Raw genomic sequence first — 25,585 nt, forward strand, 5'->3', positions numbered from 1 at the left:
AGTAAAGAAGAAAGCATACTGAGATTGGTAGGAAGTGCAAAAGCATGGAATGGGCTGACCTGGCACCCCGTGTGGTGCTTTTTAATCAGGAGGGAGATCGTCTCTGTGGAGGCTGCCCAAAGGAGCAAGGGGTCTCAGCCCCCGACCAGACCCCCAGCCCAGAGTCCAAGAGCTTGGAAAAGAAGTCCCTATGGGCAGTAAGAACTAGGGCTGTAAAAACCAGTGTGGATTGGGGCTCAGTGACACAGAGGCTGCTGGAGACCCAGCTGTTCCTCTTAAAAGGCTAGCACCATGAACTGAACTTACAAGGTCCTGCTTCCTCTGAGCTCCAGCACCAGGGTGAGGCTTTGGGCAACACAGACACATATGAGGAGGAACTGGATTGTCTGGCATCAGGGCAGGAACTTGGGGGCGGCTTTCTCCCAGACAGAGGTGCTTGCAGGGATCATTGTTCCTGTGCTGGGACCGCCCCATGGCAGGGCTGACTGACAGCCATTTCTGTTTGCTCTGCCCTGGTGATTCCCTAAGACCCCGTCTCATCCAATTTACAACCCCACCCAAGCTGTGTGCAGTGGCTTTTGCATATGAATAGCCTGTCCTTTCCCAGGCCTTGCTTCATAGCTGGGCCTCATCTGGGCACTTCCAAACCTGATACAAAGAGAAGGAATCTGCAGATCTCTCTGTAGCTCCTGCTGGGTGGCCCCAGGCAGTGGCTGACTTTGCACCTCCTTGGAGATCCAAGAGCCAGTGTACCCAGTGGTCAGTGCGAGACCATACCAGATTACAACTCTTCACATCCATAAGTGACACACTCAAGGGGCAGACTCAGTGAGCACCAAAGCCCCACTAAAGCAAGTCCTGCTCCATAGGGGTGTCTCCTGCACAGCAGCTCTCCCACTGTAGTGGCAGCTGGTCCTCACAGCCAATTGGCCTGGAGGTCAATTCCTCCCAGTGACACCAACAGCAACCAAGTCTCAAGTACAAGCAGACTGTGCTCACAGCCCACAAAGGGGTACACCAAGAGTGCCCTGCTCAGGTGACTGGGGAGGTTGGGCCACTGGTACTGATAGAACACCTACTACACAAGGCCACTCTACCAACTCAAGGAGACATAGCAGCTCTACCCAACACATAGAAACAAACACAGGGAAGCAGCCAAAATGCGGAGACAAAGAAACATGTCACAAATGAAAGAACTGAAAGAAAGCAAACTACTGGTTATAGAGCTCAAAATCACAGGTATAAGAATTTTAAAATTTTAAAATCACAGGTATAAGTACTCAAGAATTTTCTAGAAACCTCCAAAAAAATGGAATAGGACCAGTCAGAAATTAAGCATACACTGACTGAAATAAGGAATAATATACAGGGGTTCAACAGTAGAGTAGAGGATTCTGAGAATCAAATCAATGATTTTAAATATGAGAAAGCAAAGAACACCCAACCAGAAGAGCAGAAAGAAAAAAGAATCTAAAAATATGAAGATATTATGAGGAGCCTCAGGGAAAACTTCAAGTGTACCAATATTTGCATTATGGGGGTGCCAGAAGAAGAGAGAGAGCAAGATATTGAAAACCTATTAAAAGAAATAACGACAGAAAACTTCCCCTACCTGGTGAAAGAAATAGATTTACAAGTCCAGGAAGCACACAGAGTCCCAAAGAAGAGGAACCCAAAGAGGACCGCAGCAAGACATGTCATAATTAAAATGCCAAGGGCTAAAGACAAAGAGATAATCTTAAAAGCAGCAAGAGAAAAGCAGTTAGTTACCTATAGGGAATGCCCATACTACTGTCAGCTGATTTCTCAACAGAAACTGTGTAGGCCAGAAGGGAATGGTAAGAAATATTCAAAGTAATGAATAACAAGGACATACAACCAAGATTATCCAGCAAAGCTATCATGAAGGTCAGATAAAGAGCTTCACAGACAAGAAAAAGCTAAAGATTTCATAACCACCAAACCAGTATTATATGAAATGCTGAAAGGTATTCTTTAAGAAGAGGAAGAAGAAAAAGAGATAAAAAATATGAACAACAAAATGGCAACAAATACATACCTATCAACAATTGAATCTAAAAATCAAAATAAATGAATAAGAAATCTAATGAACAAAATAAACTGGAGAATAAAATAGAATCAGAGGCATGGAAATGGAACAGACTGATGATTCTCAGTGGGGAGGTGGGTGGGGGGCGGGAAAAGATTAAACAAAGATATATATATATACTAGAGGCCTAGTGCACAAAAATTGTGCATGGGGGGGGGGGAGGGTCCCCCCAGCCCAGCCTGTGCCCTCTTGCAGTCCGGGAGCCCTTGGGGGGATGTCTAACTGATGGCTTAGGCCCACTCCCTGGGAACTGGCAGTCAGACATCCTTAGTACTGCACCAGTGAGCCCAGCTTCTGGCTGAACAGCACTCCCTCTGTGGGAGTGCACTGACCACCAGGGGGCAGCTCCTGCATTGAGTGTCTGCCACCTGGTGGTCAGTGTGTGTCATAGCGACCGGTTATTCCGCTGTTCAGTCGATTTGCATATTAGCCTTTTATTATATAGGATATACATTACCTATGGACATGATAAGAGGGCCTGGGGTGGGACGGGAACTGGATGGAGGGGGGTCAATGAGGGGGAAAAAGAGGGACATCTGCAATAATCTCAACAATAAAGATTAACCCCCCCCCACTAAAATAAACAAACAAACAAATAAATAAAATGTATCCCAATGCAGAGCACTGCTCTACCAATAGCTGTGATTTTTTCTTTGGCTCAGGTATTAACATGTAGATCTTCCAGGAAGCTGAGTTCTCAGGGAAACTTTCTAGTGATCATAAGCAAAATGTGTACACACATTACTAAAAACGGACAGAAACATCTTGGCTGGTGAGGTGGTTTGGGACTCCAGATTTTGAGAGTCAGATGTAATTCTTCTTAGTTTAGGGAGATGGCTCTGTGGCTTAAGCCCACACATATGCTGGTGAGCATTACTGTATGGGTGGGTGTACACCCTGGAGAGCACATGTTTTCAGCCTGCTGGTGGGAAGAAGGGTTTTCCCTGATTGATGAATCATCTCAGAGGAGACAGTGAGTGAATGGATTCATTGATCATACCTCTACTGCTCATCTCTGGAACACTGCATCCTGGGGCTGGAAGTAGTAAAATGAGGAGGGAAATACATACAAATCTGTGTACTTTTCTATATTTTAAATCAATAGTATCTCAGTCTGCTAAAACTGCTGGGCTCCCCCTCATCATTGATTAGATTTCTTTTATTCTGGATTGAGGATGAATTGTGGTTGTCTTGATGACAGACACTCATCTCACACACGGATGCAAAGATGTGTGTCATAATGAGGTGGTTGACAGGCCAGAGAGAAACATAGCTTGTTCCACTCAGTTTGGGTTGATCCTTAACAAAGTATCTTGGAACAATCAGCCCAGTGAGGCTTTAGCTCCTGAAAACTTCTGGGCCCACAGCAGTGGGGAAATGGTTAAGAACTCAACTATGATAGTTTGTTCTCTGCTCCTTGGTTCCATTCTTAGCTTAAATCCTGCCTTTTTTTTTTTTTTTTTTTTTTTTTACAGGCCATAGTGTATGAAGGCCAAGACAAGAACCCAGAAATGTGCCGAGTCTTGCTCACACACGAGATCATGTGCAGGTAAGAAATACCTTGTTCTCTCCCTTTAATCAGCAAAGAGAAGATGAATTTGTATCTCCAATCTAGGTGAACTCAGGTTTATTTTGGGGTACGCGTTTAATCTTGCTTCTATTAGACAATCTAAAAAGAACCCATGAACCTGAGTATTTGGTACTAAATTGTCAGGCATCAGAATGGTTCTCAATTATTTATCAGAGTCCATCCTGTAAGACATACATTTCCATGTTGATATCTGCACTGTTAATGGGCACAAAGCAGTACCCTCCCCTTCTTCCTTTCAATCAAATAAAATACAATGTAACCCTTTTAGTGTTAATATATGCATTCAACCACATTGCTAGTAAAATGAGTAAGGTTCTATTGATGTCAGCAGAAGCCTCCGTTGATAAGACTTAAGGTATAGTTCCCCCTTTTAATTCTTCCACTTAAAAATAGAACGTCCATACATAGGCAGCATTCCTCCTTAAACTGAGCGTGGATTTTCTTTCATCCCCGCCCCCTCCTCCCACCTCCCTGCCTTGACTCTGATCACTTAATCTTAGTTACCCAGTGTGTAACTATGACAGTGTAGCTAATATTTCTGAGGGCTGGTGAGCTTTTGGAAGGATAGCAAAGTGGAGTCCCTGTCACATGCAAATGAGCGTCTTTATTTTTGCCTGGTATCTGACTGACGCTACATTTGAAAACAGGCCCCTGGACCACATTCAGTTCCCTGGTCTCAGCCAGTCCTCCACATGTGGGAAAGCAGACCAGAGAATGAACACTTTTTAACTTGCAGTTTAGGATTCTTATTCTTCATAAAGTAACAGTGGTACTTGGCTCCCAGTATATTCTGAGTAATTGGATGAAGCATGAAGGTGCCACTATGCATCAGAGAAAGGCTACTAATTGCTTTGTTAGCCATCAGGCGGGGCTCAAGCAGGCTTGGCCCCTGACTATTACTGACCAATCCTGTTAGGGCTTCAGCATGGGTGGGCTTTATTTGCTGCTCATGGACTTGTAGTGAACTCAGTCTTAAAGCTCTATTGGAAATAAATTAGAAAGGGCTTAATGTTTAAGCATGTTTACTTACTGAAATCTCAAATATTAACTTCTTTATCTAGAATTATGTATATGTCTGAAAATTTCCTTTTTTCTTTTCCTGTAAAAAACATACTTCTAATATATTATTATAAAATATATAGGAGTGTCACAAGTTTTTGCTTCAGTGATTTGTAAAACTTGTTAATTATTCCAAAAACAGGTTGCTTTTCTCTAACTTTAAAGCAGTAGCAAAATCCAAAAATATGGTCGTAGATTTCTCAGTAGATATTATTAGGCAAAAATCAGCATTATACTGCATACAATAATTGTGTGATTAAAGCTGAGTTGCACTTTACAGAATTAAATGAGTAAAATCATTTTGAAAAGCCTTAGAAAATGACCTCCTTTGTATTACTATTTTTCAGACTGTATTTTAGCTTCCCACAATTAGCATGTTATTAGAATGAATTTTCAATGTTCTATTACCTGTGATTCTAGCAAAATAGGAGACAGACAGGAAGATGGATCTCAACCAATAGGCCACCTAATATCTATATATCATAGATTTGCATCTCAGATCTGCACATGTTTGGACTCTGCTAGAAATAATTCTGTTCTTGAAATACTTAGAGATATATTATGCCTTTCACACACAAGCCTACCCTCTATTAATGCAGTTTATATTTTTCTTGTTCTTAAAATTCATTGGTCCAAAGTATTTTATTATGCTGGTTGCTGTGCTTTACTGCTGGTGTTCTTCCTATTTTTCAGAAACATAAAAATAGCAAAAATAAAATTCTCAAGCCACTGAAGGCAAATGATGATGTTTGTACTGCATGGCTGAGAGGGAAAAGCCATATTCAAAATGCCATCCTGTTAATGTTACAGATTACGGTTTTTCTGGCCGCCTATAGATGTGTAAGGGGTACTGTTTGTTTACCAGGCCGCCATGACCCTATTACACAAACCTGTCATCTATTGTGTGGCTAACCATCTTTTAAATTGCAAATCAGATGCTCTTTAGGGGGCTTTAGGAAAAAAAAATCTCACTTTCCACACCGTCCTATTTCTCTTGATTTCTTGCCTGTTGTAAGTGGAAGTTGGGATGTGCTGAATTTGCACCAGGGGTGCAAATGCAGGCTCAATTATAAGCATAAAATTAGAGTCTGTTCACCATTAATCAGCCTGGCTAATTGCTATGCACCACCATTAGCCATATGGTGTGAAAGACAGCTTGCTCTCCCCAAGATGAAATTTCTCCATTGCAGACATGAAATAGTGAGGGCCCTGGATTCTAAAATAGCATGTTTTAGATATTTAATTTCTAAACAACTTTCTGCTGTGCTTTCTATCAAGGCTAACAGCACAATAAAACTTTGCGTTTATGTCACAAAAACTGTATATTTATAGTACCTTGGAGCGATAGTAAAGGAGACAGAGAATTTACATCGACAGGAAAGGGTTTGGGATGGTTCTGTTTTGTTGTGGAAAAGGGGAAAAGAAAAAAAAAATGAAAGAAAAGAAAAGAAATGAGATAAGAGAAAAGAAGGAAGTTGTGTCTCAGGTGGCTGCAAATTTAAGAAATCCATTTTGTTCTGTTGTGAGGATAACTCCGTGGCACGATCTGACTAAAGGACTTGCCATCATTGGATTACAATTATTGCTACTCTTTGAGACAAAACCTTTTTGACTTGGTGGCATAGAGTAGTGGCATAGAGCTCTTCCTGTGGAATTCTGGGAGAGTATCTACATTTTTGGTAAATTAGAATCTATCGTTACATTTTGCTAATACCTGGTGGTTAAGGCCTTAAAATAATGTGGCCCCATGAAGGATTAAAAAAAAAAAAAAGAAGAAGTTGGAATCCATAAGAGATTTGATTTTAAGTGCATCTCAACATCCTGTATTTAAATGTGAATGGAAAACAGGAACTATACTTGGTAGTCGAACCAGCTCCCAGCCTCCCAGGAAGGCTGAAGCAGGCTTTCTCTCCTTCCAGGTTTCCCAGGCTGGGCGCTCTCTTGAGGCGAGTGATCTTTTTCCATGATCAGTGCCTGGCTTCTTGCGGGGCCATGGCTCAGTTCTCAGGGTCAGCTTCTCCCTCGATCAGGCCTCTTCTTCCTTTCTCTTTTGCTGGTTTATTCTGATTTTTCCTTCAGATCCCCACGTCAGCATGACTTCTTCAGGAAAGCCTCCCTAGCCCTTGTCCTGAATTGTATCCCCTTGGTAGGCATTCCTATCCTTTCCTGTGCTTTTCCCTCAAAGCACTCAGAGCATTACAACTGTGGGTCCATGGCCTGTCTTCCTTGCTGGACTAAGGACTTAAAGGCAGGAAAATTACTCAGTTTTCCTCTGTGCCTCAGTTGTTCCATGTGTGAAATGGGTGAAAAATATTATCTCATAGGTAGTTGTTAAGGTTAAATGCTATAACCTTTAAATGCTTATCCTGGTGCCTGCCATATAGAAAGTATTGAATGTCTATTGCTAGTATTTATAGCAGTGGCAGTAGTCTTAGTATTAATATTAATAGAAGCAGAAGTAGTAGTCGAAGCCATAGCAACAATATCCAGTGTCTAGCTAGGTATCTGGCACATAGTTGTTCAGAGTGAAAGATTGATGAGAACTTTGAAAGGAAGTGAAGTGTCCACAAAAGGCACCAGTGGGGTCCTCGGCCTGGCCTGCGGATTGGGCCCCAACCGGCTCTCCGACATCCCCCGAGGGGTCCCGGATTGCGAGAGGGCTCAGGCCAGGCCGATGGACACCACCTGTGTACAATTGGGGCCCGGGAGGGAGGCAGGAGGTTGGGTAGCTGTGGAGGGACCACGGGAGGGCTCCCGGGCGTGCCTGGTCCATCTTGCTCAGGCCTGATTGGCCAGACCCCAGCAGCAAGCTCACCTACTGGTTGGAGCGTTTCCCCCCTGGTGGTCAGTGCATGTCATAGCAACTGGTTGACTGTCTGCCCACTGGTGGTCAGTGCATGTCATAACGAGTGGTTGAGTGGTCTTAGCATATCATTAGCATATTATACTTTGATTGGTTGAACGGACAGCTGGATGACTGGACACTTAGCATATTAGATTTTTATTATATAGGATATATATGTGTGTGGTCCCTACACACACACACACACACACACACACACACACACACATATATCCTCCATTCTTCCCCACTCTTATTTCATAATGTACTTTGTTCATTCTCGGTGTGGTGGTTAAGGATGTTTTCATTCATTCTTTTAGCCCCTACTATTTGCAAAGCACTGTGGAATGCTGAGCCCCAAAGGACTGAGTCCTGTAGTAGGAGAGCTGACAGATTAGATGAGACTTGTGGGCAGAGAACCAGACTGCCCTGTAGAAAGAGTTGACTGTGTTCAGAGCTGAGACAAAGGATTGTGGCTATTCAGAGAAGACAGGACATACTTGTAGGCAGATAGTAGCCTCAGAAATGGGGAGGAGGGTGAGATAGGACAAGGATGTTAGAGGATGCATGAAGAAGTGTTTGGACCCATTTGTTGGGGTCCAGGTAGGATTTCTCTTTGGAGAGGTCTAAAGGTGGGTGGTCCTGTGGCCTGGAGCTGGGAAGAGAGTCAGGGTGAAAGACAACCCACTTCAGAAGTCTCTTCCCAAAGGTGAGAGTTGAAGCTATGGGCTTCTAAGGGGTTGACAAGGGTGGGAGAAAAGAGAGGGAAGGGTCCTTGGATACATTCTTGGGGAATAATCACACATTAGCAGGAGGGAGGGTGTGCTCAAGAATTAGGGAAAAGAACCTTGAGCGTGCAGAGCTTAAAAATAAAAGGAGGGTGTTTCAAAGACGTGGGCCATCCATGTAAGTGCTAGGGAGGCTCCACGTGGATATGAAGATGGAGAAAAACAGCAAAAAGGCCACTGGTGAACCAAGCCAGTTTTTATGGGGTTAAGGTGGCAAGAACTTATGGAGACTCTGGCAAGGAGAGAGTTGGGCAGCAAAGAAACTGACTCAAGAAACAAGATGGAGCAAGTCTTTTTTTTTTGTTAAGAGAATGGGAAAGCTTGACAATGTATGTAAACTGAGGGAAAGAATGAACTTATCCTTACAACCATTAATCAGACTCTACGGGTAATTCTTATATCTCCTTCTCCAGCCACTTTGGCTAAATAGGCAAGATATTTTACTTTTTATTGCAAAGCTTAGAGATTGATATGGTGTTTTTCTCTAGTTGAGAGAGCCTCTACTTATCGGAAAAACTGCATGTTCCTAAGATGAGGATCTGCAGGTCCCACGACTAGGAGACATCTAGCCATTTCTTGCTGTGATTTATGGAGCTGTGTGTCAGCTCACTGGAGATACACCACCTGTGTCAGGCTGCTATGGAAGAGACTCATAAGTTTGCCTTCCCTGGGTGTGCAGAATTGTCCAGGAGATGCACGAGCTTGCTGGGGAAAGGGCTGCTGTTTTGAGCCCACAGTGTACTTATGGCATCAGGTGCCGGGTACCCACTCCTGTGACAGGCCACATTGCTCTCCTGCCAGTTGGTCGCAGGTTGAGAAGGGATGTGAAATAGTGGGAGTCCTGCCCTGTGACAAAACAAATTAGGCAACTCCAAGCCCTCCCACACGATAGATGTCTGCGTTAGGGAGCCAATACCAGGTCTGAGTCTGGCACAGTGCCTGCCACACAAGTAGGAGCCGGAGAAGCACCTTTTTGACTAGATGAAGACCCATCCATCACACAGTAATGAGGGTATAATTATTACTGTGAGTTCTTTCACTACCACGGTAACTTTTCCTTAGAAATGCTTTAGAGTTTGTTGTCCCAACGTACTATATTGTTTCATTCTGAGTCCTCTTCTGCCTTACACATAAGGGAATCTGTGCTCTTTTCAGCCGCCCTTGGTTGATGCCTGTCTTGTGTATGGTGGAGGCTGGTGCCCACCTTTCTGGGTTCTTCTGAGTTCCATGGAAGAAACTAGGGGAGGTTCAGCTCAGAGCACTGAGGACTCTCGAGGGCAGGGAACAGTCATGGGAAGAAGGACAGGTCTTTGCTTGGTGCTCCAGTTAGAATTAGGGAGCTACAGGGGGGGTCAATGTCAGCTCAGTCTAAGGGAAGACCTTCCTTCTCCCACTGACAGTTGATTTTTCATTTTTCAGTAGGAAAGTAATAATGCAATACAAAGCAGAAGACTGAAAATGTATTTAAATAAAATATACACCCTCCATTATTCCCCATTCCTATTTCCCTTGTTATAGGTTACAGCTTTGAGGTATCTATTCATTTATTAAATATTTTCCGAGGGCCCAGAGTGTACTAGGCTCTGTTCTGGTTGCTTGGGATATAAAGGTGAATAAAAACATCTAAGGTCCTGTCCTCATGGGGTTTATATTCAAGTGTGAGTGTCAGACAATAACGAAGAAGACAAATCAATATAAAATATAATGTGGGGAGTGCGAGGAAGAAAAGTGCAGAATAAGGGACTAGAGAGCTCTGGGTGGTCAGGGAAGCCTTTCTAAGGCAGTGACTTTGTGCAGAGATTTGAGTGACATGAGGGTGTGGACCATGTTGTGACATTCCCCCCCCCCTCACCCCCTCACATTTTTCTCTCAGAAATTAGACCATACCATACATACTATTTTGAAACTTGTTTTTCTCAGTTCACAATATAATGTCGACTTCTTTTCATGATAATTCATAAAACCCACCTTCATTCATTTTTAATGCTGCACAGAACTCCATATATACATGTACATGTATATATACTATATATGTGCACCATATATATATATATTTATTTATTTATTTAAAGGGGGCTCATACCATAGACATTATTTTTTCATCACCCCAGGTGCAGAGTAGAGCCCAAGTGTCTCATTTTGGGAAAATTATATGATGCAGTGACATGGCCTGGGAGATGAACCTGTTGGAATATTTTTCATCCTTTGCCTAAAGTTTTTTATAAGTGATAAGTGACTTCCAGCAGCCCCTTGATTCTGTTTTCTCTTCCTTCATTCCCCCATTTTAGCCTTATTCTGTCCCTCCTTCTGCACTCCTGTTCTTCGAATCTGCCTGCTACTCTGGGTCCCTTGGGGCACAGCATAGAGGGGATGGTTCTTTTTTATGCTATTCTTCAATTCCTCTGGCTTCTCTCTAAGTCATTTTTATTTGGAACAGATTAAGTCAAAGGACATATCTCTGGCCTAGCGTGGCCCTCGCTTGGGGGAGGTGGTTTTGGTGTATGGGGTGCAGTGATAGTGACCCCTCCTTCTATCTGGAGTGCCTGCCCAGAGGGTCAGCTTGGCTCTCTTTATTTGTCACCTTTCTGCTTTCATGGATTATATTCCCTCACCACCATACATTATATTCATTCATGAAGTCAATCAATCAATCCAATATTTGAGCTTCTCTGTTCTATTCTAGGTTTCATGCTGCTCCTTAGGTAACTAAAATTGACAGTTTTTTCCTTTATGAAGAATATGGGTTAATGAGGGAGGAGTGTGGAAGGAGAAAGATAGCAACAAAACACACACACACACACACACAAATATATATATATATATATATATATATATATATATATATATATATATACAAGTTTTCATTGTGTTAAGTGCCCTGAAAGGAAAAACAGGACAAACCTAACTTTGATTAAGGGCAGATGTCAGGGCCAACCCCTCAGAGGAAAGAGCCTAGAGGCTGAAGTCTGAAGGGGGACGAGGGGCTGCCTGACTAGGGAGGGGTAGAAGGAGGAGCAGAGCAGGTGGGAAGCCTAGCCTGGGCCTGGGATCAGACTGAGTGTGCCTATCAGAGAGATTGAAATTGGCCAGTGAGACTGCAGCTTGGCAAGTTGGAGAAGAGTGACAGGAGATTGGGAGGTGGTCTGGCATCCTGTCATGCCATAGATTTATTCTAAGTGTTGTGGGAAGGCATGAAAAGGTCCTGGGCAGTGAAGTGACACAGTCCCATTGACATTTTGAAAAGATCACTCAGGCTGTTGCAGGGAGTGAAGAGTAGGCAGCAAGAGTAGGCCACTGGAGGAATCCAAGGACAAATGAAAGTGATTGGACCAGGGCGGTGGCAGTGGGGAGGGAGAGAATCAGGTAAGCTTGAGATGTAGATTCTACTCCACAATTATCATCATGCAAATTGGAGGAGTCTGGGGGGCAGGAGGGGAGGAAGAGGACATTTAGTCTTGGGGAGGGTATGGCCACTGGGGACTTGCATTGCCCACTCACTGTTTTGAAAAAGAAAGGGGAAAAAAAGGAGAAATAGACCATCTCATTCATTGGTTTTCTCCATGGATAAAGGGGGCTGTGGGCTCTGTAAATGGGCTGCTTTTGGAGAGTTGCTGCCTCTGAGGAGGATGCAGGAGCTGGGAGTGACAATGGTGCTGAGCGCTTACTATGTCCAGTCACGGGAGCCCAGCTTTACACCCTCACTGCATTGAATCTGTGCCTCCTCACTTAGGGGTGGGTACAACCATTGTTCCCTTTTACAAATGAGGGAACTATGAGCTGTGAAGGGTAGCACCTTGCTCAAGGCGACACAGGTAGTTCTGTCTGATTCCAGAGCCAGTGTTTTTAACCACTGTGCTCTTCTGCCCTTGAAATGTAGGCATAGAGCAGTGGTTCTCAATCTTCTGGCCCTTTAAATACAGTTCCTCATGTTGAACCCAACCATAAAATTATTTTCATTGCTACTTCATAACTGTAATGTTGCTACTGTTATGAATCATAATGTAAATATCTGATATGCAGGATGGTCTTAGGCGACCTCCGTGAAAGGGTTGTTCGACCCCCAAAGTTTGGGTCGCGACCCACAGGTTGAGAACCGCTGACATAGAGGCTCAGAGTTTAGGGAGGTTGGAGTTGAGGTTTTAACTTATTTTTTTTTGCATTCATCCCAACGACTGTACTTCTCATTCCTGTTCCTCACGTGTCTTATACATTGGGACACGTTGGGCCTTCTATCCCCGGAGCACTAGTACTGCAGAGCTCATGGCCTGGAGGGAACAGTTCCCTCCGAATCAGACAGGCAAAAACTGTAGGGGGTGGAGTGGTTTTCAGCTGGGGTTTTGACAAAGGAAATACAATTCTTAGTATTGCTTTCCGAACATATGGGAGACACAGAATTAGCACCAAATTTGGAAGCTGACTCTCTTCTCAGGGATATAGTTACAGCAAGGAAAGAGACGTCCCAACTTTGGTGAAAGACTCCCTATGCAGAAGTATATCTCTTGGTCCTGAAAGTGAAGTTCAATGTTTGATTCTCTCTGGCAGCTCTAAATTTAGGCTCTGTGATTCACTAAGTCGAGTGTGTGTGTGTGTGTGTGTGTGTGTGTGTGTGAGAGAGAGAGAGAGAGAGAGAGAGAGAGAGAGAGAGAGAGAGAGAGAGATCATGCATGTGTGCCTGTGTAAGAAAGTGGGAGCAAAGTGCATATTATTTGTGCACGGTAATGTATAACCCTTGGTTAACTTCCTCACCGCCTTGACTGATCAAATATTTGCTTTTATAGTGTGCCCCTGTGGACAGACAATGTTGTATTTGCAAACAAGTCTCAGGTGCATAGGTTTCCATTGATCATGGGTAACTTTCAAAAACAATAATTTTTTACCCTTTAGAAGCATCTTAAGGTCACAGCTGGGGTGGGACTTGGGTATGGGTGCGTTTTTTGCCCATGGCTGCTTTTTCTGATCTAATAAAGAGCGCCCACTCTCTGGGCTGTGCTAGCCTTTCGATCAACTGTCCCTAGTGCTTCCAGAAAACTTAAGTGGTGACCAGTGCAGGACACAAAAGCACAAGAGGGCATGCTGGTCTCCACTTTCTTTTATCCCGTTTCTTGGTTTGTCTTAATTATTGTGTCATACTTTTATTCTCATGAAGATGGTTCAAAAGCAAGCACTGGCAGCTTTAGGATTTTAGAAAGCATGTGGTTGAAGAAAATGTCTCCCATAAAAGAGAGAGGAGGAGGAAAGGGATCCATTTAATACAAAATGACTGGAGGGGGAGAAATCACTCATACCTCATTATTGACGCGTTCCACACAATTAGTGTGATCTTGAGGGAAGAACGTTTGAGCCACCCACAACCCTGAATATTCTCATTGGGTAGATGTAATAATAATGCATTTCACAGTGAGCCCTCCCAATACTGCGGGCAGTGATGGGGAGACCCCATCTTAGGGCTGTTGGTCCTGGCTCCCAGAGAGTCAGTCCCTTTCTCTCCTCCTTTGTGCAGGGAGAGGTTAAGCCTGGCCATTAACCCATAGGTGACCCAAATAGAATTTTCTGTCCCAGGGATCCATTGATTGCCAGGTATGGCTTTGTGGTAATTCTAGCATTTGCAACCCAGCAATTTGAACCTTCTGTCTGTCTAAATGATGATTTTACGTTGTAATGGTTGTACTAAATCCTTTCGCTTTTGCTCCATAGCCGCTGTTGTGACAAGAAAAGCTGTGGCAACCGAAATGAGACTCCCTCAGATCCAGTGATAATTGACAGGTAGGGACCACTCTACTTTCACTGGATTCTTATTCCTCATTATCATGAAACACCTGCCTTGTGTCGCTCATGGGTGAGGGTTAGGAATGCATGTGGCCGAAATTTGCCTGTTGGTCATGACTTAATCCGCGCCGAGCTATTGCGATTCCTGGGAAAGCCATATGGAATGTTCTTTGGAGGCCTGTTCTCTTGGATTGCTCCGGTTTTGTGTCTGATTCATGCTCCTAAAGGAATATTTTTTTCCCCCTGACTTTCAGTGGCTCAGTCCTCACGCTGTGCCAGGAAGCTTCAGAAATAAAATAATAATAGTTTGTGATTTATGAAATGTGGTTGGGTGCTTATAAATATTTAACTTTTATTTGAAAAATGTTTGAATCATTATCACTTTTAGCTACAGTAGTTCTGTTGGATGTAATCCATCTACATTTTAAGGTTTTATTTATGCATAAAAGCAGTTTTAAAGAGATCTGCGAACCAAGATTTTCCTACTGTTATTTCCTGGGTTTGATTGTAGCTCATACTGTATCGTAAGTTGATTAATTTATCCTGCTTGTCTTAATTATCGTGTTTTTAAACAGATCCATATTACTAATCTGACATGACCGAGTAAATCACTGTGGAACGATAAATCTGTTTTAGTTGTTCGGTGCAATTTGAAGCCAGTATGTGCACATATTATGCAAAGCTGCATTCCAAATATTCATTTTACATTTTAATTATTGAAATTCATTGTATGGAAACATGTATGATAAACCATTTGTTACATAGCACTACTCATTGAGAGTTAAATGGCCTGGAAGGTTTATAGATGCTGTCGGTTGTCAGCTAGGAAAAGAGCTAGCACCCTCCACTAGCAGGAAGAGAGTTTTGTAAGCAAGACTGATTCCTCATTGAAGGAACCTACAGCTGAGCAAAAGTCTCTTTTGGAGTTTGATAATATTGTTTTTTGACAGTGCTCCCCCGCAACCCCCCCCCCCCCCACACACACACACTTATCTGTCTTCACAATTCTCTTTACCGTTTAGGGACTTGCTTTATCATTTTTTAGTGAACTGGAAAGTGTTTGCTTCATCATAATTTATGACACAAAATTGGTTGTTGATTTTGACGTATGTGGTTCTTCAGGCTTAAGCCCAATGTTGTTTATTTTATTTTATATTTTAAGCCCAATTTTGATTGCCCAGTAGCTTCCTAAAGCTCACATTTCAATCGGATATTTTACTTAACTATTTCTCACTAATGTTCACTAACAACATACACTTTTGCCCGATAAATAAGTATGAATATACTTGATTCAAAGGCAACACAGGTAATGTTTGCAGTGTAGTGAGGTAGTGTGCTGTCTATAGAATTAGAATGGCATATTCATCTGAGACTGCAGGCCTGCAATTGATATAATATTTTTTTCTGCAATAGAAGATAAATCTTCAAATAATATACAACAATGAGTATGACCTTTGTGCTGTTTGTTTCATTTAAATACACCTCTTCAAAATACCACTTCTTATTTTAAGTAAGTTTTTCTTACTCATCCATTAAAAAGAAAGTGTTCTGGTCAAAGGACCAGCCCAGATCGTCCCCCCAAATTTGAAACTCTACACATTTTGTTCTGCTACCCAGTTCCTTTTGCTTTAGATGATGACAAGAACTTACCTTGCCACACTCAATGAAAACACTTTTTTTGCTTGTGAATGGGTTAAGCTTTTAAGTTCTTCGTTTGGTTTTAAGCCGTGACTCTGATATAGAAGGTTGATAGGACTGTGGTTTGAATAACATTTGATTTTGACCTGTTCCTGTGGGTTGCGATGGCATAAGAAACTTGACTCAGCAGCGCTGTAATTAGCCCGGCCCGTGTTTTTGAAACAGGATTGTGTTACCTGGATTGCATTAGTGTGGCTTCTATTGTTGCCGCTTTGCATCTGTCCCAGTAGGGTACTTAAAACCTTTTCTTGGCTGGGGTAGTTCAAACAATTTAGGCAAAATAAGTATGCACTTTATACTGTTGGTGGCTTTCGAGCTATTACTCATGACATTTATCCTTTTCCTTTTTTTTCCTTTTTGGTCTGACAAAGTAGAAAACTACGTGTAGCCAGTGTTGGTCTCTTAAGAGAGGAGAATTTTACAAACAGCTGAAACCCAGTGCGTCTGCACACGTCCAGCATATGTTTATTTGCTGGCTGTTGCCACTGTCTCCTGTGAACTCTTTTTAAGCAGTGATGCCAGCTGATATGCAAAAACCCATTTAACTATTCTTTATTTACATCTGAGTTTTCAGAATTTGCTCTTCAGTTGGCCAAAGGCTTTTAAAGCTCCAGTCTTGTCTATGCTGACATGTGAAACTTCCATTTTTAACGATGAGAGAAGAGAATAACAATAAGAGCTCACACAAGGAAGGGCAAAATAGAAAAGATTTTTCAATTCCATACAATTGCAAAGAAAAAAAAATGAAGACAACTGTGTTCGAACTTCATAGTTTCCAATTTGATTCTATATTACTGATTGCATAATATCTGTGTTACACGCTTAGGGTTTGATTTGTTTTCAGATTTATGGATGTGAATCCCTGCATATTTAGGAAAAGTAGGTTATGAGGCCTGTATTCAGTAGCAGTAGTAACTGTTTTTACAAGATGCACACAGTATGTAATTATAGAGCTGAGGGTATAGGCAATCGTTGTGTTAGGATTTAGCATAGTTTTAACCCACAGTTACCTTTTGGGCACCAATACTTTTTAGCTCCCTTTGCTTGTCCTTCGGATTTTGGAAGAACACTGCTGAAAAAAAAAAAAAAAAGACTTTAAGCAGTGGTTATGCAGGGAAACTATTTATAGGGGAGATAGAAGAGGCTCTCCGGTCATACGGCAATGGTGCAGGGTAAGCTATTTCTGTGTTGAATTTTGGCTATATTATTTGCTGCCAGTGATTTGGGGACATCAGCTTGGCACAGTCTATCCAAAAAGTGGAATTAACAAAATCAGCAGTAGCACACTATGATGTAGAAAATGACTCCTTTTACAATTGTGACAATTTGTCGAGTCACTTCGAAAAGCTTGTTGGAAAATTCCTGCAAACGTAGAAAGTGTGCATCTGCAGTTGACTGCCAGGTTATATTTTATATTTCTGCCTGATACCAAATGGCTGGATGAAAGTGATAAAACCCAGGCTGTGCCCAATGATCCAGATATTTGGGCTGTGTAGACATGGGAAAAGTCAAATGTGTTAGGTTTAATAGCTGATGACCAGGAACTAATAATAGCAAATTTCATTATTGTTGAGGTAAAGGGCTATGTATAGTAATTATTGTTAAGTAAAAAGCAAAACAATGATTTGCAGTTATTGAATTACAGTGGAGATTGACTTAACATATTCACACAGTAACTCATATTTGAATTTAAAAGGTTTGCAATAAAATTCATGTTTAGAAATTGAATAAATTGTAGTTTTATTACCACATTGGATATCCTTGTGTCCTAACCTTTTTCCTTGGAGTTATCTAAGTTCAATAAATAAAACCTCATTAGACTATTCCCATTTCAACGAGTTTATTAAATTTTGCAGGAGTAATTAGCATAAGCTGTGCTAATTTTTCTGGAAGACTAATGAGGGAGGTTCTTAATTAGGTTTGCTTTGTAAGAATCAGAAAAGATGTAATGACAAAAGTCACATAGGGTAGTCTGAATTGGGAACCCAGTTTTTCTGAATCTGTAAAAAAAGCTTCCACTTTCTAGTTGCAAAGTTCTTTATAAACGCTTGAACTGAATATATTAAATGTGCAGGATGTCATTCCGTATCTAGTTGTTAGGATTACCATCCATTCTTAGTTTGCTTCACAAAACTCTTTATTTTTCTACCCTTGACTCACTAAACTATCTTTAAGCAATGACATGGTTGAATACAGGTGGTCTTACAAAAACTTTTCTTTCTCCAAATTATACTGCAGGATTCCTTCCACACGGAGCCCTAAAATTTCTCGCCAGATTTGTGTCACTTATTGTCAGTAAAGCAGGTTAGGGGATGACTCAATATTTGTGTTTGTTTTTTTTTCAATTTTATTCTATCAATGTGCTTGATAGTCTAGTTAGGCCACTAAATAAAAGGAAAAAAATAAGAGCTCAATTCTTTATTTCCTTGTACTATGGATCTTGAGCAGTTAATAGTGATTTTTTTGAAAACAGAAATAATACAAGATGAAATTCTTCCTCAAATTATCTCTGTCTCGTGTGAATTTAGACGTAGCCCTTTTGGGATATGTAGCTCAAGCAACCTGCAAGTTTTGAGTTCCTCAGAGCCAATATTTAAAGCATGGATTTTTAAAGCTTGTCAATTAAGATACCTCTAAAGATTTTGGGTTTGCACATTGTAACCTTAACAGATTTGTCTTTATTTTCCATTTATACAAATTCTTGAATCTATGTTTGAGATGAAAGCTTTGACATGTAACATAAAAAATACATATCGATTTCATAGAGTGAGAAACCTAGTCTGTTTGGGATTACTCTTCTTCCACTTACCCAAGGGTCTCCTAAAAAGAAAAAAAAAGCCTAAGATCTTCCATATCTAGATCACTTTCATTTAGGTAACAGTAATTGGGTTTGTTTTATGTTTATTGGTTGAAAAATGTTCAGGAATAAAAATATTAGGATGCTTATTTTACCTGTTGATTTTATAGGATGTAAATCATCTGAATAGAAAAACTTAACCATGCCAGGGTTGATCAAAGAACCGATTTTATTTACCATCTACATCTAAGAGATATAAATACTATGATAGTACATTTCATAAAGTGCAGTGTTATCACCAAGCTAATTTCTTGATTGAATTGATCCCGATATATTTATATAACACGTATGTTCATTTGTATAACAGGAAAATAATATTAAAACTTTAGAATTAGCATATAATTGTGTGTTTTTTTTTGGTGTTTTTTTTTTACCATGGAGCAGGGTGGGGTATATCCTAATTTCTAAATTCACAATCATGAGGTTGTGAAGGCATCTGGGCCCCTCAACAATAAATGACTTCCTTCTGTCTTTTATTAACAGAGGTAAACCTCAAAGCCATTAAATTTTTTTTTATCTTCTGTAAAAATAAAGTCTTCAACTGACATGAATATAAACATATACTTTTATTCAAGTTGCAAATGAGGCTTTCAGACAGAATTTCTTGGTTTCATTTCATTGACCTTTCAACTCTTAATATTTTGGTCTTCATTCGGTTTTTAGAAGGACCAATCACTAAACATAATCCCTCCGTAAGATACACAAATAACTGCTTGGGGTGTGAAAAACCAGAGGTGTGCCTGCATTTCTTGGAGTTCTGATACGCCTTTATACCACCCGATTTCCTAACCTGGAATGCTGGGTTCAAGTAAAAGGAGGAGGAATTCACCTTTTAAAGTTGCCCCAGGCAGGATAATTGCTGTCCTCTTGGCTGATTTGGGAGGTTGCATTTTTCTAAAAGTGACAAGCCAGCGTCTCCAAGCATGAATTTACGGATGTTTATTAAGTCTAGCATATTTAAACATTTGTTTTCTCAGTGGGAATTCATGTGCGATTATTAGGAATGAGACTTATGTGAGAGAGTATCATTCTAAATTTTATCACATATCAGATAATACCATTCTGAATATGAGATGAGCCCTGTACACTTCACTGCAGTTTGCTGCCGTGTTAAGAAAATAACGAATACAATAAGCTAATAGCAGCCTATATCCCATTTGCTATCAGCTATTCCCAAATACACAACCAGGATACATTAAAATGCATTTCAAATATGCTGACAATATATCATAATGCAAAGCACTTTTACATGGTATAATGCTACTGCAGACACTGTATAATGAACAACAGTGGTTTTCCTGTAAAGGAAATAATGGCAGCAACTTCCAAGAAATGTATTTAACGGAGATTCAGAGAATCCGCAGTGGATATGTGTAACTGGCCTGGGCGTCAGCTCATGGTGTGGGTTTTTCTTACCCCATGTCATCATAACTTTGCTTTCATAACGGTTGTAGAAAAATACAGAAAAGCAGTACAAAGTCCCCTGTGTGTCACCTGGCAACTTTGCACCATCAGTTTGTGATGAGAATATATCACTGTATTAAATATGCTTTTACTTTTCTAATAGAAGTTGCTTAGAATGAAAATAAAATCACACTCCTCTCAAGTTCAACTCTTCATTGATGAATTCCCTAATTTCTCCCTACTTCCAGCACCTGACCAAACTCTTTAACAAAAATTGACCAAGTTTTTAAAACTCTAGTTAGAGGTTCCTGCATATAAAGAGATAGTATTTTGGTCATTTTAAATTGAGGCAGTATTTGAAATAGATAACTAATTCTTCCTCCCCTCCCCTGCCCACAGCCCATCCCTCTCCATACAAACTGTGTAACTATATACAGCCCCGGACAATATAAAAGTGACCTAAATACTCCAATTGCAGTCAATGAAATATGGTGAACAGTGCAGGTTTGTCTTTGGTTGCTCGCTGCCTTTAAAGGTGTGGGTAGATGAAGATAAATCTCCCTCCCAAACTCTTTCTCCAGTTACAAGCCTTTGTCCAGAAGCAAATGAAGGTTTTAACGTTACAGTACTTATTGTAATAGAATTTTAATTGCCTTAATCCTGCTGAAGTGTGAGGCTGAGTGCATGTGGTTTGTGTTCTTCATGGGGAGGAAAGTCAAGCCAACCCTCCCCCACTCACACTAAACAACAAAACTGCATATGTCCGTGGGAGGTGGGGGTCATATATGGTAAATGATGCAAACTTAGTGAAATGAATTGTGAGGAAGGGAAGGCCATTGGCGTTTGAGCCACGTAATCTGAACTCCACTTTCAGAAGGGGTAGAGTGGTCTTCAGTGTGCTTTAGGGATTTTTGTTACTGAAGTTGAAGTGCTTGGTCTTCCAAACCCTACTCGTAAAGACTTAACTAGACAAGCTAGCAAGTTATAAAGCTGGATCCTCCACAATACCCTCCAGAATGGCCCTTGGTAACTATACCATCCCGCTAACTGTTTGAGGCACAATAGTTTGGTAATATAATATAAAGTAATAGTGTTGGCCAACATATCTTTAATAAGATATTGTCCGTGCCTTTGCCATATGCTACAGAGCGGCCTCTCACTCGGTGGGCCTTTGGATTCCTCTCAATAAGATTATTTCAAATGCTCTAATCCTGAATCATTGACATGAATACAAAAGCCTAGTGACATCTAATAGATGCCTCTTAGCTTTGCTTTTCCTCTTGTTCCTTCCCCTTTTCTTGTCTTTTTACCTGACAAAAAGCTTATAGACGCTTGGGCCCTGTCTCTCAGTAGCAGCATGGGGGGCTCCTCGTGAAATATAAAGGAGGAAAAAGGACTGACAGAGGCCCGATAAGCTACAGAGTGAAGGGCCACAGATTAAAAGTAAATGCCAGTAAATCCTACCCTGTACACTTACTTGTTCTTCTATTGTTTTCTTTAACACTTTCGGGTCCAGGTCAGACTGGGAAAAATAAAGAGAAAATGATAATCACATAGTGCCTGGGAATTTTTAAGCTGGACATAGTTACTATACATATTGTATGGGGTTTGGGTAAGATTTTTCAAATTTCAGTTCATGTAAAGGTTGTGGTGATAAGTTTTCTCATGCTCAGTTTCCCTTATCTACCTTTCCAAAGAAACCACGATTTGACTAAAGCTTTGTTTTTTTTTTGTTTTTTTGTGTTTTTTTTTTCTCTGTCTTAGATCAGACGATCATGCTACTTGCAATTTATTTGTTATTCCACAGATAAACTACTTGGATTTCCCCCAATTTTTTAATATGCTTCCCATTCATTAGTATTTTGATTTGTTAGTAATATCTAAAAATAGCATTTAAAAAATAGCCTTGAATGCACTATTATTGATTGAAGTCCCTCACAAAATGGAAAGGTAGTTTGAAGAACATTGGACCTACATCAGGTTTGGTTACTCTCACACGTAAACACACACACACACACACACACACACACACACACACAAAACACAAAGACAAAAACAAAGATGAAAAATGAGAAGTCTCTTTTTTATTAATTAGAAAGTATTTTAGAAAAGCAGGTTGTCTAAGAGTTAACCTGGTTATCTTTGAAGCTATTACAATGTAGAAAACCCATGTTTCTCTACACGATTTTGGTGTTATCTTAAAGGTAGGTTCTAATCTCAGAATATCTTTAAAAAACTGAGTCCTTCGTTCTGTAGCTATGGGAGTTGGAGTGTCCAGTTTTGGCCCCCGGCGTAAGTTCTCTGACCAGCATCAGAATCCTGGCCCTATGAGCACCTCAAAGCAAAACCAAAACCCCTAACCTTTGTGAGATTAATAGTAACTTATGTCTGAATGATCCTTGCAAAGTGACAAAGCAGGTGGTTAGGAACTTCATCGCTTAGTTCTCAGCCTGATCTTTTTCCTTCCTCAATTGCCCAGAAAAAAAAAAATTACTGTTTTCAGTATTTCATAACAGTCTCATTTTTTTTTCTTGGTGTCCACAATTCATCCGTTCCATGTATGACTCTAAACTTCTTTACCTAAGTAGTTTTCTTAGTAGATCTTGCACTTAACTTTTGGAATTAAAAAAAATAATAATGTGACATATAAATTGTTGAACCCATTGCTAGGGCAGTGTTTCAGCTCTGGTGTCCTCATTTAATTTGATGAGTGAACTACCGTGTTTCGTGTGGAAAAAGCAGGCACTCTCCCACTTTTTCCAATGAGAAATCTAGGAGAAGGCAGAATATTATGGAAAAGACATAGATTTTGGAGTCCATCGTTTGAGGGATCAAATCCCTCCACTGCTACTTACCAGCACCTCTGCCTTAGGGGGCATCTCAGCTTTCCCATCTTTAAAATGGGAAACATCTTTCTACTTTGAAGAGTTGCAAGGGTTAAAATACCTAGCACTGGGCATGGTACCTTTGGGTACTTGAAATCAGATAGCTCTTGCAATTTGAATATAATATATTTCATGTGGATTGTTATTCTCTCTCTTTTTTTTTTATTTTATTGCTTAAAGTATTACAAAGGGTATTACATATGTGTCCATTTTTTCCCCCCCGCCCTAGACAGTCCCCTAGCCTCCCCTGTGGATTGTTATTCTCAATGTGATGATTGCCATGGATCTTTCTTACAAGCAAAACTCACTCACCAAAGTTTATCATGGTAGCTAAACCCCTTGGATGAAGAGGCACTCGGTTTACTTTTTCCATAAATATTTACTGATCTTCTACTCAATGCTGTGCACTGTTTTCAGGGCTGGAGATATAACATGGTTCCTGCCCTCAGGGAGCTTTCAGTGCCTCAGAGTTGAAAAAAAATGGGAATAGTGAATGTAAACAAAGAATATCTTGATTAAAAAAAAGAAAGAAATGGAGGAATGCTATTTTAAGTAGGGATCCCGAGGCAGAGGAGAAATATCCCTGGGCTGTTAGCTCTTACTCAGGGCATTGAACTTGGGCAAGCCCGTGGCTTTATTGCACTCCTCCAAGGCAGTCTACACAATGGTTAAGACCCTCAGGCTGTAGAGTCAGACCACTTTGGGTCAAATCCAGCTCTTCCAGTGTTAACTGTGGGGCTGCAAGCAGATAATTTAACTTCCTTAAGCCCCAGTTTCTCCATTTTTTTAAGGCCAGGATAAGAGTAGAAGTTCCTCCTTTATAGGGTTGTGGTGAAGAATAAGTAGATAATGCATAGAGAGTACTTAGCACAGTGCCTGGCACATAAATCATATTCAGTGGAAGGTGGCTATGATTTTTTAAAATAAGGGCTGGAATGAAGAGATCTCTGAGGCTCTTTCCAGCTATGAAATTCCAATTCTAGTTCCCTGTGGTATTCCTGAGGCAGGTAAACTCGTTAGGAGGTAGACTGTGAGCCCCAGAAGGCAGTGATTCGTGTGTGCTGGTTCTGTTGTATCCCCAGCACACAGCACAGTGCCTCGCTCCTGTGCAAGATGTGCCTTAGAGTATGTTTTTGTGAAATAGAAGAAAGAATGAAAGAAGCTAGAAATGAAATTTGTTGAATCTGGTGGTCTCATCTCTCTGGGTAAAGACAGGCTTGTTATAGCTACACAATAAAGTGAGAAGGCACTGCCATTAAAGAATGATGAGAAACAGAAAATGTGAGATAAGATATTAAATTTGTTACACTTAAAAATGTTAATCTTCACATGATTACCATGCAAATCCCCTCATTGCCTAACTGTTTAATTGATCAAGTAAATCACAGAAGAGACAAGAAAGAGAAAAACCCTGCTGTTGACATTCTCACAAAGCATATTTCCAAGAATATATTCTGGTAACTAGTATGTCTATTACACAGGACAACGTGAATTAAAATGCACATGTACACACACACACACACACACACACACACACACACACACACAGCATCCTCTGCAAGCAAGCAGATTTCAGATAGTTTGGGGAAAGCTTTATTTTTATAGCAACTTGGTCATCTCCCATTATGATATCAAACGTGAAATCAGCGTGAGGGTAACAGATGTTTCAGCAGTGCCTTTATTTTACATAATGTTAGAAGACTTAAGTCACCATTTTTTTCTTTTAAAAGAAAAAATATATAAGTATATTTTGACATGCCTCTCATGATTAAAGGGTCAATGAATTCTCTCTCTCTCTCTCTCTCTCTCTCTCTCTCTCTCTCTCTCTCTCTCTCTCTCTCTCTCCTCTCTCCTCTCCCTCTCCCTATCTCTCTCTCTCTCTTTCTTTTTCCTACCCTCCCGCCCTCACTCCCCCAACCCTCTTCTCCCCCCACCCCACTCCAATCCCATCATGTGCCTGGTTGACTCTGAAAAAAGAGGCTTGGAGTTGCCCACAGGGCATCCCTTTTCCCAGCCTCTTCCAAGGCCACCTGGGCAGATGGGAGCTTGCCTCCTGTCCTTAGGACACAAAATCCAATCAGGCTCTGAGGCGGCTAGTCTCTCTGACCTTCCAGCTGGGAAGGAGGAGGAGAAGCAGAGGCCGCTCACATTTGATAGGCTTCATCTCTGCGGCTTAAGGGGGCTCCTGCCTCTACTGGAGGAAGGAAGTTCTCCCTCATTTTCCAGATAAGGTGTCGCTCATGAGGTCAGTGTGCTGAACTAATCAGGTTAATTGAGAGGCCTCAAATCATCCTCATTGAGGCCAGCTCTTCTTCCTGTTAAAGGCAGATAGTGTAGACAGACAGATGACACATATTGTAGTTCTCTCCCCCAAAGCCCATGAAATCTGCAGGGGTGCAGGGCATATAGGTTTAGCCAAGTGTCATTCAGGCTATTTGAGCATGGGTTCCTATAGAAGAACCAGGATAACATTAAAACAACAACAAAACACAGTGCCTTTGAGCGTCCAATATCTTCTTTGCTTTTGCTTAGTGTTACAATAGCCTCAGTATTTCAGGTCAGCCTGGAATGACTGTCTGTTAAAG

General features: G+C 41.1%; 1 protein-coding gene across 10 annotated transcripts in view; it reads left to right on the forward strand.

Moving 5' to 3' along the window:
* Positions 1-25,585, forward strand: part of EBF1 (EBF transcription factor 1) — a 391,060-nt gene that overhangs the window by 13,945 nt on the left and 351,530 nt on the right. For all 10 annotated transcript variants that reach the window (XR_004968347.1, XR_004968348.1, XM_036314278.1 and 7 more), the window contains exons 5-6: positions 3,586-3,659; positions 14,085-14,153. Coding sequence is in view for 8 of the 10 variants with exons in the window: in XM_036314278.1 (XP_036170171.1) it covers positions 3,586-3,659; positions 14,085-14,153 (143 nt within the window). In the remaining 2 variants the exon portion in view is untranslated. The remainder of the gene's footprint in view (positions 1-3,585; positions 3,660-14,084; positions 14,154-25,585) is intronic.

The sequence above is a fragment of the Myotis myotis genome, unplaced genomic scaffold (genome assembly GCF_014108235.1).
Source record: "Myotis myotis isolate mMyoMyo1 unplaced genomic scaffold, mMyoMyo1.p scaffold_m19_p_6, whole genome shotgun sequence".
NCBI lineage: Eukaryota > Metazoa > Chordata > Mammalia > Chiroptera > Vespertilionidae > Myotis > Myotis myotis.